We start from the raw sequence: 13,579 nt of genomic DNA on the forward strand, positions 1-13,579 counted from the left end.
GTTGTATATTTTCTCTGAGTCCTCCCCACCCACCCCCATCTTTTGAGGATTGAGCAAAACAAGAATGCAGAACTCCCTCCAAAAAAACAGCATGGGATCTGTTTACTAATTGGAGCATAATTCTGCGTAAAGTGCGTGCATGCTGCCCAGAGCAGCAGCCTTGCACTTTTCTGAGAAATTTGCTTATTTCCAGTACCGGTACTAACACTATTTTATGTAATCTGCGAAGAGGTTTTTGTTGATTAAGTGATATACAAATCCTGTTACATTCGTATAATGATGATATCCTAGCCAAGTCTCAGTGTATAATAAAGTGCACAATGCAGCCCCTTGGTTAAATACTAGATCAAAAAGATAGGAGGAATGATCAAGTTAGATAAAATATGTGAAGCCCTTTATCACTGATATATAAAATCCTGTTGTTATTAAAAATGGATTCCAGATCAATTGAGAATGGGGTTCCCTTAATGCATTTACTACAGAAATGGTACGAATCACTACCTGATAGAAATAATTCTTCCTGCATTTTTGCTCTTGCTTGTTCAGAAAAACATCTCTTCTTCAACCATTCAGCCTCAAATTCACTGGTGTGGTCATCTGGCCATACAATGCATACCTTAGTCCACAAAACAGAAAGAGACATACATTGAAAGCAGACTGGAATAATCCAACAAGCATTTTATTTGCTTTGCTGTTTTTTCTTCTTTGTTTTGTTGGATTTGGCTTTTTCCACATAATGAAAGCAACTGGCATGTGGTCTTGTTATGTGTGTGCAATCCTACACATGTTTAATTGGAAGGCAGTTCCATTAATTTAGTAGGCCCTTCTCCCTAGTAAGTGTGCTTAGGATTGTGGCCTAATACTGTAACCTCTTTCACTCTGAAGAGTTTGTAGTGCAATGCTATACAAGCTTACTCAAAACTAAGTCCCACTGTGTTCAGTGAGGCTTATTCCCAGGTAAGCAGCATTAAATCACTGTAACAAAATAGTTCTACACATGGAGGTTAATATATTATATGAAAACAACAGCTTTTTAACACACACACACACTTACCTTTTTCTCCCTCTGTGCCAAAGTGACATCCTTGGCCCCAACATTGACATCCAGATTTTCAAGAAGTAGTTTGCGTGCTTTAGCAGAGTGCAGGAAACACTCTGGGCACTGGCAATTGTCTCGCAGCCACACAGAAGGGTAAAGGCTCTTGCTCCCATCTTCCCAGTGGACACAGATAAACTGATTTGCCTCCAGAGTTTCCACTTTATGGATGGCTGCACTCATGTTGAAGGCCTGAGCCATCTGTGTTGTCCCCGGCATTGAATGCTGCCAGGGCCTCCTGCTCAGGGAGAAATGTTTTTGATGGCTGCGCTTGCTGTTTTGTGCTTGCAGCAGGGTTCGAGAACAGTCTTGGTGGACTTTGGTTCTTAACAAGTATTTAGCGATTGAAGTCCACATCTTTCCTTTTCCTTGTTTGATCTTCAGTACAGAAAGGCCTTTTCACCCTGTGAAATCTCTCTCTGGGTCAGTGCTGTAAGAATAAAGCATATTGATGAAAGGCAAGAAGAAGAAAAAGGGATTCTGTTCAAAATAATGTTACTTCTGGTCCCTGTCATCCTCTCATTCTGGCACATAAAGTCTCCATTTCCCTCAACCCCCTTGAAGTTCTGATCAAGTGTTTTGAAAGAAAAAGAAAAAAGTTTTAGCTTTGTATTGGATGCCTCAAAATTTGGACCCCAATACAAGAAATCTGACAGAACCATGGTTTTGGAGAGCAGCAGATGTTGCAATATCAGACAATTTAATGGAAATATTATTGGCTGTTCCAAAAGAAATAACTTGCATCCATGGATTCCTCTCCATGCACATAATATTGGATCAGTTGACACATTTGACAAGTGTGGATTCCTCAGCGATCTGTTCAACCACTTACCTCTCACAGATTTACAGATATTGCATTTGAACCTTAGAAAATGAGGCTTTGTTTACAGTGGGTGAGATTCAACTAATGAGTACTGCCAGCCAAAGCCCTATTCAAGGACTTCCACTTGCACAATGGGCTTTCTTTCCTCTCTTCCTCCTGTGTCCCTGAAATTGTCTTAGGGAGCAACACACAGGGGTAAGAGAAGGGAGATAATCTGAAATGTTTGCTCTGATGGAACAATATAGGCTTAGTATACAGGCATCCCCAAACCTCGGCCCTCCAGATGTTTTGGACTTCAATTCCCATAATCCCTGACCACTGGTCCTGTTAGCTAGGGATCATGGGAGTTGTAGGCCAAAACATCTGGAGGGCCGCAGTTTGGGGGTGCCTGGCTTAGCACAACAATGAATTCCTCCTATTGCTGCTCAGAGGACTTCTTAACCAGCAACACATTTGTCTCTTGGTGCTCTCACTCCTAACACCATTAGGCAAGTTACATTCACCCACTTGCAAAGCCACGATTAATGGTGCTTCTGTGAGCTTACAGATACACAGACAGATTCATTTTTGAGATGTGAAAGCTATCCAATCTCATGAAGCATCATCCAAGTGTTTGTGGCCAGGGTCACGGTGAACATGCCATTTCAGCCACCCCTTATGACAGCCTCTGCTGACCTGCTGCCCTCCATCTGCAGAAGGCTACAACTCCCAGCAGCTCCAGCCAGCACAGCTGGAATCTACAACAGCTGGAGGGGAACCAGGTTGGCGCAGACTGCCTTATGAAATGGTTTAAAAGCACAGATTCTCTCAAGAAGTGGTCACGACTTTATATATTCATTTCATTTATGAATCACTTCCCATGAAACGTCCCAAAGTGATTAGCAACAAAAACATCAACAATAAAACACACACATAAAAACAATTCCAATTCATATGCAGACTGGGATAAGAAGGTCCACTTATATTTTTCCTTGCAACATCACAACATAATCACTTACTATACTATTATAGTATATTACAATTATACTACTATTATTATAGTCAATATATTAAGCATCCAGAGAACATTCTCCTTGTACACATGTCCTTCCATACAGGCGAACAGGTAGTCAAAACATGCACACATAGACACTCTTTCCCTCCCTTTCATACGCACATAGACAAGGATCATGCAGATGCACACAAGCACAAAGGATGCTCTCATCCCCAACCTGACAGCTGCAGCAGCTGCTGCCTACTTCAGCCACCTGTGGCTGGCAGTCAGTAGGTTGAAGCAAGGGAAGGATGTGACCACCTGGGCGCCTCCTTGCTTTTTTCAATAGGGTAGCCCAGGCTAGGAGACAACAAACAGACATGGCATGCAGCAGCATGGAGCTACGCACATCACTGCTGCTTCTGAAACTCCCTGAATCCTATATTGAGGGGGGGAAATGAATGGAAAACAGGGCAAGGAAACCAACTTTCACTTCTCTCACCCTACAACCGAGGGGAGTGGGGTGGGCAGTGGCAGCAGCAAAAGCCTCAAAACCAGTCAGGCCCATAGTTTTCCAGATGGCTGGCAACTCTCTCCTGCTGCTGGTTTCTCAATTAATAACAGATGGGGGAACACACATTTATAATGCTAGTCTGTCTAAGGTTCAAAGGAAGAACCATTTTTTCCTGGAAAAATCACAAGGTTGAACTTTCCAGTATCCCCTTACCCCAGTTAGCTGGGGTGACCAGGAGCTGCCAAAGCTAAAGGATGGGGTTGGGGAGAGAGAAAAGCTTAAGAATGATGAGATCTGAAAACATAATAAATGTAAATTCCTATTGGCCTCATGGTTATGCAGCCTGTCGGAGCCAATAACTTTAATTTTTCATGCTTATCACTGCAAGCCGCAAAAGAAAACTGCTGACTGCATGTAAGTGGCATGTTGTTTACCCGCATCGTTCCATAACGGGGAAAGTATGTGCTAATATCTGTGCTCACCCTGAGATGAAGCCTTGCACCTGGTTGATTCTTTTTGCTGTTGTTCCCATCTGAAACCCTAAGCTGCTAGCCAGCTCAGTCCAGTCATCTTCAACTCTTTGTGGCCTGAGCAAGATAGAACATGGCAGCTTCCTATGTTCCTAACGGAGAAAATACCTTTTTGCAATACCCGAAAAACCAATCCTCTTGTGGTATATAGGGGCTATTTTGTATGCCCCTTGTGGTACATAGGGGCTATTTTGTATGTCCCACAATGGATCAGGGCCATTGTCTAAGATCCTCAGCTACTTTTTCACAGCAGCATAGTGCCTTGCATGTCCTTAGGTCCCAACATCCACCTTTTCACTCAGCCTTGCCAAACCAATTCTCTGTTCTATCTATGCCCCTTTTCTCCAGGCCTTTGCATTCCCTGCTCACCCTGTGTTTCCCAGCATACTGCTTCCTTTCCCTTTCTTCAACCACGCTGTCTCTAGGTGCAAGGTCTACTGTTCAATGTAACTGTCAGAGACCAGGCTGAGGAGTACTGCTCTGATGAGGAATGGTGGGAGCCTCCCCCTGCCCAGGATCCTGAAGCTTCCCAGGAGCAGTGGAGCAGTATTGATTTGGAATAGTGGTTTGCAGAGGGGCATAGTTCTGAAGACAAAAGTTGGGAAGAACTGGGGGGTTAACAGCAAAATGAGGAAGAACTGGAAGAGAGAGAGCTAGCAGACTCTCTCTCGCTGGAAAGTGTCCAGCCCATCAGTCCAAGGTCACGTAGAGCAGATAAGGTGGCGGCACATAAAGCAAAGTGGTTGCGAGATCAGATTGCAAGCTGAGGAACTGACGAGGGTGTGTGGACATTAATTGGGAGCACCTTTACTTCAAGAATGGACTCTTTGTTCTTTCGCTGTGGTCATTACAATCTCTTTAAATGGCAAGGGTCTATTCTGCTTTGTTCTGCTTATCCACAAGCAAAGGGAGGAAGCCGCATTCTTGAAGCCTGACAGTAACTGACAGTAATTTCCCCTTCCTCCTTTTAGCCTCTTGGGTTCCCTATATGCTGCTTCTCCCACCTCCCAGGCCTTCTCTACTTTCATGTTTCCCATCTCTGTGCTTCAGTGTGTGGTGACCGAAGAATCCCAACTTCTACTGCAGGGATGGGGAATCTTTTTCAGCTCGAATGTCACATTTGTACCTACGGGACCATCTCTCCTGGTATGCACCGCGGAGGACCTTAAGGTCCATAAATAACAACACTTTGGAAGTCCCAAGCCCCAAGGTGGTTAGATTGGCCTCAACCAGGGCCAGGGCCTTTTCAGCTCCGGCCCCGGCCTGGTGGAATGCCCTATCGCAGGAGATCAGGGCCCTGCGGATTTGACATCTTTCCGCAGGGCCTGCAAGACGGAGCTGTTCCACCTGGCCTTTGGGCTGGACTCAGTCTAACTCCCCCCCTCTCTTTTTTTTTAAATGGAACCCCTTATATGGGATTTGTATATAAATTTTCCCTTGGCTCTTTTTGCTGGCCCATGTAGGACCAGCATGGATAGTTGGCCCCGGTGAATATTTGACGTTTTCTCCCCTTATGGCTTTGATCTATAGGCTACCACTAAAACGAGGCTGCATTTTAAGCTGCATTTTAAACTGTATTCTAACTTATATTTTAATCAACTGTTTTTTTTAAAAATGTTTTTACTGTATTTATATTCAATGTTAGCCATCCTGAGTCCGATCTTGGATGGGGAGGGCGGGGTATAAATAAAAATGTATTATTATTATTATTATTATTATTATTATTATTATTATTATTATTTATTCCCTTCTGGGTAGACACATGCCAAAGCTGGGTGGGGCCAGAGACTAAAGCAATGGATGTAAATGTTATCTTTGTACAGGAGCCTAGTTTCCATGCACCTACATGCCACTTTCTAGCCTCCATCCAGGGAAGCATGAGGCATTATCAGAATTCTAGGACACACACCAGCCATACAAAAAACAAAACCACTCAAGAATAGCGCAAAGCAAAGACAATGAAGGGTGTGGCATGGGAAGAAGGGGTGTGGCTGAAGAGATGAAGCCGGGGGATGAGTCCCAAGGGCATGGTAGCAAGGCTTGAAGGGCCACGTTTCCAAGCAAACGTCTTTAAAATGCTTTGTTTCCAGACCTTTGCAGTAGACTTGGACCTAGGAGTATACCACGTTTCAGTTTTTTATTTGTGGCAGAAATACCAAGGCATGTACATGTAACTAGTCCAAAAAATATTGACATTTTTGCAGCTGTGAAAAGGAATAAAATCCAGCTCTCTGGACCACATTTCTATTGTGTCTTCCACTGAAACTGGGCGGAGTGAACATCAAAGGAAAACCCTTGATTTATTCCAGCTGCAGAATGGCTCATCACACAGCAAGAAGATAATTTGTGACCGAATTTTATATTATATGTTTACTAGGCTATAAATTCTTAAAATATTCATTGATGCTTAGATAGGTACATTTGAAGCAGACCACAAGTACATATTTTCATACTTTACCATAATCCTGCTTTAAATCGTTGCACAAAAGTTTAAATCCTTTTAAGTGGGACAAGCAAATAATGCTCCACCCACCTTTCTTGTCTATTTGACGGAAAGCAAATGCTCAGAACAAAATTAATCTACACCAGACACAAGAACTAGCTTCAACTAATGGCAGTTTCAAATAAACCAACACATTTTTTTCCATTTCTTAAATTCATTAGTAGCAAAAAATGGGTGTCAATTGCAAATGAATTGGGTTGTCAAGATCTTAGTCAAGCTTGGCAGTTCTAAACTGTTTGTTTCAATTACTAAAAATACAGTCGTACCTTGGATCCTGAATGCCTTGTTACTCAGATGTTTTGGCTCCCAAATGTCAGAAACCTGGAAGTGAGTGTTTTGGTTTGTGAACGTTCTTTGGAACCCAAATGTCTGATGGGGCTTCTGTGGCTTCTGATTGGCTGCAGGAGCTTCCTGCAACCAATCTTAAGCCATGCTTTGGTTTCCAAACATTTTGGAAGTCAAACAGACTTCCGGAACTGATTCCGTTCAAACTCCAAGGTACAACTGTACTGTTATAGGTTTGTAAGGGGCACGGATCCCCTCAAATTCCTGGGTGCCAGGTTCTCCCCATAATTTCTGAAATTAGTAAATGTGGGGTTTGATCAATGGATTTAGCAAGGCCTAAAAAAGTAAGTCAAACCAGCTTCCTCAGGAGCTGGGTTTAGAGAGGTAAGAACAAAGATAGGTAATAACAGGGTCATTACCTGAACAAAAGGTGAGAGATTCAGCATCAGGCTGCTTGGATTAGAAGGGGTGAGATGTCACCACAGGGGAAAGTGCCTTATGAAGAATTTTGAAACAGAGGTTGCCAGGGCGATGGGGAGAGGATACATATTTTAGCAATACCTATGAGATTGGATTGCACATATAAACACCCAAATCACCACACCATTCAACTTCCAACAGTATTATTTCAATCCCTTATGAATGATCACACAAGGTATTTTTAATACCTCTTTTGAAATAAAGGCTGAAAAGATAAACTTTGCGAGCTTACAGAAAAGAATGACCGTGGCCTTAGCAATGCATCCAAGCAGTAAAGATGTTTTGCATTTTTATTCACTGAAACACTCTCATGTAAGCATTCAGTTGATTGTATTGAAAGACAGCAGAACCAACAGGGTCACACTCCCCTTCCCTAGTTCCCGACTCTAGTTCCACCCACCAAAGTAATCAAGGCTATTTCAGTCCTAAAACCAGGCATAGCAAAATGTGCCTTAAACACAAAGAGTAGGCTTCACCTAACTAGTCCTACTAGTGGAAGCCCACACAAGGGCGTGCATTAATGCAACAAGGTGGGAGAACCCCCAGCACAGCATTTGGGGTGTGTGTGTGTGTGTTCTGCCTGGCAAGCTGAAAAGCTTGTGCTGATGGAACAACTGCCATAGCACTACATTAAATTCATCCCAAAGTAAAATTAGAAGAAAGAGGACCGGGGGGGGGGGGGGGAGAGAAAGCAAGGATGCCAAGATCTGAGCATTAAAGGAAGTGGGAGTTCAAAATATATGAGGTGAGATTTAAAATGTCTAGCTGAAATATGCTTTAACTATTCCTTCTTTACAAGGCAATATTTGGCACACTTGCGCTATTACAGTATTTCATATTTTACTAGATTAGAACCATACTGACCTGGAAGACCACCTATGCCTGGGATATGTAGAAGCAACCCTGTCAAATATTCTTTTATATAAGAGATCAGAGAAGGGTCAGTTTTGTTAAAAGGATGGGTAATTTTATTACCAGTAACTCTGTAGTCAAATACAAATAAACCGAATTATTGCATTCTAGGGGATTAGCCAATTGCTGATGAGGTCAGGAAAAAGAAAAAATCTCCGTATTACAAAGCGTGTTACAATTCTCTTTCATTAAAAGTTTTTGGAACAGAAATTTAGGCTATGTACATATTACCATTTAATTCGGATCAAGTGTGCTACCACCCCCCCCCTGGTGTTTGAAGCTAAGTAAATATAACATTATAGCCACAATCCATATGTATCCTGTGTCTTGTTGCAAGGATATGGAAACAAATTAGGTAATGTACATTGGGGGGAAATGTGCTAAATACCCTGTGGTCCTAGTAATATCCTGTATGGCTATAATGCAAGCTCCAGCTCACTTATTCTGGAACACTAACATAGACATTGGCAGTTTTCCTGTTGAGTAAAAGGGTTGTGCATCACAACCTCACTTTGTAAAGAGCTCACCTTAAGCAACCTCTTGTCCTAAGAAGACACCATACCCAGAGTCTACAAGAAATCCCTTCACATTAAAACATAACCGGCAGTAAACACATTCTATGCATTTTATTCTGATAACCATGTTTACCAAGGAATAGATGAATTCATGGTGGCTGGAAAGTTTTTAAGACCTGACACAGACAGCTTGTTCCCAGTCCTGCCCTGCCCTGCCATATATCTACCCAATTAAGTGCTAAGGAACAGCTCTGTAAGATGCTAATGCTGTTTCAGGCACAGGAGGAAATTCTGAACTGCCACAAACATCCAGTGTTGAGATGTTGTGGTGGGCTAGCGGTAGTGATGCCCCTTCAACCGTCCTCAAAGAAGCATTTCAGAATCCTAAATTTAATTTATAATTTGAGAGGTGCAGAGGGCTTGCTCAAATTTGATTAGAAGTCACACCTTCTGACCTGGAAACCTTGATCTCTCATTCTCAGTAACTGAAATGATGAGATTACTGAGAGGTGAAGAAAAGCTACTTGAAGATGTTCATTTATGTTGTTTAGTCATTTAGTTATGTCAGACTCTTCGAGACCCCATGGACCAGAGCACGCCAAGCACTCCTGTCTTCCACTGCCTCCCACTGTTTGGTCAAACTCATGTTGGTAGCTTCAAGAACACTGTCCAACCATCTCGTCCTCTCTCATCCCCTTCTCCTTGTGCCCTCAATCTTTCCCAACATCAGGGTCTTTTCCAAGGATTCTTCTCTTCTCATGAGGTGGCCAAAGTATTGGAGCCTCAGCTTCAGGATCTGTCCTTCCAGGGAGCACTCAGGGCTGATTTCCTTCAGAATGCATAGGTTTGATCTTCTTGCAGTCCATGGGACTCTCAAGAGTCTCCTCCAGCACCATAATTCAAAAGCATCAATTATTCGGCGATCAGCCTTCTTTATGGTCCAGCTCTCACTTCCATACATCACTACTGGGAAAACCATAGCTTGAACTATACGGACCTTTGTCAGCAAGGTGATGCCTCTGCTTTTTAAGATGCAATCTTAAGTATAGGAAGCTGGTGGGACAGACACCAGTTCAAGTTAAGTCAACATCCCTATTATAACCTGCTGTGAAATAATTTTGATCTACACATTTCTCAAAAACCTTTCACAGATCAGTTACATGACCTGGTAAACCAGGTGAAATGTGCACTAGTGGAAAGGTTTTGCATGTCTCTCCTTGTCCTGACCACAACTCTGAAACACTCGTATTGGGGAACTTACACTGGCATGTGCTCTGGTGGCTTAAGTTCCGCTGGCTGAGCCCCAGGTCAGCCAGACTGAGGGAGATACACAGATGTATCCCTAGCTGAGATGGGATGGGTGACTTATGCTGGCATAGCTGAGCCAGGACAGCTGAAGATGCACCTTTTCCAAACTTGCTCAGCCTGACAGGTCTTGGGTTTGGATTGCACTGTTATTTATAACTGCATTGCATGTTGACAATGATTCAAAACAAACACACACGAAAACAAGGCCCCGCCATTTCCCACAGCTATCATTTGAATGTAGCTGTGAATATAGCTCAAGGGTCATTTGGCTACCTGCATCATTGTGCAAAATGGAGAGACACATACATCAAGCATAAGCCTGAATATGGGACTCGTTGCTTTATTCTGAAAATGACTCACTTGCTTCCTATCATCTTGCTTACTGAATGCAAATATGTTCACATAGTGTGGTTCCTTATGCACCTGCACACAAGTAGCATCAAGTCTGGGACAGCCCAAAAGTTTGCAGAAGTGCAAAAAAGGTGGTGGTGAGGTACCTAAGTGTGGAAGGGGGGACACCCAAAAGCAGAACACATAGTACTGAAAAAGTTTTGTATGGGCTGGCTGACTAGGACAGGGGGAATGGAAAAGGGGGGGGGCACAATGGTGTGTCATAGGAGAAGGCAAGGTTGGTAGGCTGGCCAGGCCCCTGAGCATGCACACTCCATTTGCAACATTTTGCGGCACCCCATGCCTCTTCTATGGCTCCCTCTGTATATGGAGTGGATTTGTACCAGGGAAATGCCCATGGCTGCCTCAGCCCAGGCTCACCCATGGGAGGTTCCCATCTCCTCAGAAGACCTTGTACAAGGTCTGTTGTACAAGGTTTTCCTCTACATCCAGATCCCAATGCCCCCGAAAGAACCCAATAGTGGGGGGGGGGTTTCCACTGGTTTCCCCACCCCTTTCTCAGGAGTTAAGACTGAAAGCCAAGCTGCACTTTGGCAACAGGTCCCCGTTGAATTCTGCAGGACTTGCTGCCGATTTAACTTTCTCGGAGAGGACCAAGCTGGCAAGCAGTAGGAGGAATAGGACCCTCCTCCTCCCTCCCTTCCTCCCCCCACCGTCGACGAGGCCAAAAAGGAGGAGCCACCCATGAACTCTGACCGAAAGCGCCTGCCAGTGGCGACGCAGCCACCTTCGGCCTCCCGAGCCACAGACTGAGCTTTCCAAACGGCGTGGCGGGTGGGAGGGCTCCTTACCTGCCGGGCGCTACAGCTGGGCAAAGCCGGCCAACTGGGTCCTCCCACCGCCGCCGGCTTCGGCTGAGGCAGGTTAGGAAGGAACGGCGCGCAGGCGGCCAAACAAGCAAGCCGCGGCAGAGGAGGCGAAGGTCAGTTCGCCGGCTCGCCCTCAAAGAGCAGCTGGAAAGGCGGTAGGCGGTTATTCAGTTGCGCGCGCGCGCGCGCGCGCACCCCTTCTCCTTTGGGAAGGTATGCGCGTCGGGGAGAGAAGCTCAAAGCGCAGAGCATGCCGGGATATTTTTTAAGTGCTGCCCCCAAACCTGTTGCTTGGAAGGAGGTGCCGTCAGCAACGATAGAGTTAAAGATAGACATCCTTCGAGGTCGCAGTTTCAGAGACTCCCGCGAGCCAGGAAAGCCCGCGGGCGACCGGCTGGAGGAACAGGAAGGGAGAGGGATTTTCAGCCCCGGGGCCGCATTGCCTTCTAAGCAACCTTCCTCGGGCCATATACCAGTGGTGGGTGGCGCCAGAGGCAAAAAGGAGAGGCAGGTTGGTGTAGTGGTTAGAGCATCGGACTAGTATCTGGGATCCCCACTAGGCCGTGGGATGACCTTGGGCCAGTCGCTGCCTCTCTGCTTAAGCTGCGTCGCAGGGTTGGTTTGCGAGGATAAAATGGGGGAGGGGGAAACCATGAGCACCACCTTGAGCTCATTGGAGAAAGAGGTAGCACGTAAATTTAATAAATAAATAAAGTCAAAGGGGCATTTTTATCTCTGTACAATAGACTGGTTTTACACCCACACCCCTCTGTTTCTGGACAAGCAAGAATCCTCCCCCTTCAAGCACACAGGGAGAGGGGTGTGCGGTGTGTGGAGATCCAGATAGAGAGGCCTGGGGGCTGCATTTTGGCCTTGGGAAGGTGTCCCCCCCTTGTACCGCAACAGCGCCTCATCTCACTTTGGGTGGCACAGAACAGGCCTGTGAACGTGGGGAGCATAAAATGATTGCAGGGAACAGCTGCCCTCTCTTCTGGGAAGGAAGAATTGGGTCTGCTGTAGTGCTCAGAGGGAAAGTGCAGTTCACAAGTAAGCAAGAGGAGGCTGTCGTGGGGATCCCCAGAAGTAGGCTGCAAGTGTGGAAGTGGGCAAAATTAGTTGCTTGGGGAAGGCGTAGCTGCCTAACCTTGTTGCTGGTGTTCATATTGTGGCACCAGCTACCCCGCTTCCTGCTCTCCTGAAGCTTGCCTGTGCTCTCACTTTCAGCAGCCCAACATAGAAGGCTTATACTGTATCCCCCCCACTGCCATACTTCCCAGTAGTAGAGGCGTCCTCTACAACTTTTTCTTGTTATGTCTTTATGCCTGTATTCAGATTGCACCATGTGTTTAACTAGATAGGATCTAAATTTCCAATGTAATTTCTATGTAGAATTGCAGAGCCTTCTAGGCTACTCACTCTAGCCCCCTGCTAGAGGAAGGTAATCCAGAACTAGAACAACCCCCACAGATGACCATCTATTCAGCTTGAAGATATGTAATGACGATAACCCATAAGATCCCTGGGTTCTATTGTGCAGTTGTTTTCCATAAAGAAGTTTCTCCTAGCATTCAGCCATAATCTAGCCTAAATTCAATTAGCAGAGCTATAGATGTGCAGAGTAAATCTCCAGTAGGTGTCACAAAATTGGAAAGTGCAAAAACTCTTCTCTTTTTAACACAATACAGCCAAGATAAAGAAACTGGTAATTGCACGACTTTGCAATTCAATGTTCAGCTCTTGCAAATTCATAATTCATTGCTCCTCAGATGTACACTAGGTGATTTCACAGCCAATAAGACAAACTATTATGGCTTTGCATAAGTGCAGAATTAAGGAACAGCACACTGTGGAGTTTCAAGTAGTGAAATCAAGCTTCAAGTATCAACACCACCAAGTGCAAAGCCTATTAATCAGTGTTACACCAGAAATAACGTATGGAATATGTCCAATGTTTTAATACTGTCAAGCCAATGCCTTTATCAAAGACTGCAACATTTTCATGGATTTAAGAATGGGTAGCCTGATAGATGGAAACAGGAGCAGATGTAGTAGAGAACTTAAAAGACTGTTTTGTGAATTAGATTTTAACAGCCATTTTGGCAACAAGACTGGAAAATTAATTCATACTCAGTTTTGTTACGTATAGGAAATTAAATATTTGGGTTGGTAGCTCTATTCTATAAGACTCAGTGCTGTAATCCATTCATAATATGTCTTAATTCTGTTCTGTAAATCACATATAAAAAAGGTAACTTTATAAAAAAGTTGACTTTACCTAAGTCACATATAGGTATAAAAGGTAAAAGACCCCTGGATGGTTAAGTACTGTCAAAGGCGACTGTGGGGTATGACACTCATCTCACTTCAGGCTGAGGAAGCCGGCGTTTGTCCACAGACAGCTTTCTGGGTCACGTGGCCAG

General features: G+C 44.5%; 1 protein-coding gene across 1 annotated transcript in view; it reads right to left on the reverse strand.

The window, feature by feature from the left end:
• The window catches only part of BBOX1 (gamma-butyrobetaine hydroxylase 1), a 33,004-nt gene extending 21,525 nt beyond the window's left edge, over positions 1-11,479 (reverse strand). The window contains exons 1-3 of the mRNA XM_035117640.3: positions 11,142-11,479; positions 1,055-1,526; positions 502-616 (exon numbers count right to left, since the gene is read on the reverse strand). Of these exons, the coding sequence (XP_034973531.3) occupies positions 502-616; positions 1,055-1,453 (514 nt within the window). The 5' untranslated portion in view covers positions 1,454-1,526; positions 11,142-11,479. The remainder of the gene's footprint in view (positions 1-501; positions 617-1,054; positions 1,527-11,141) is intronic.
• Positions 11,480-13,579: the final 2,100 nt, after the last annotated feature.

This window comes from Zootoca vivipara, chromosome 1, assembly GCF_965207765.1.
Source record: "Zootoca vivipara chromosome 1, rZooViv2.hap1.1, whole genome shotgun sequence".
NCBI lineage: Eukaryota > Metazoa > Chordata > Lepidosauria > Squamata > Lacertidae > Zootoca > Zootoca vivipara.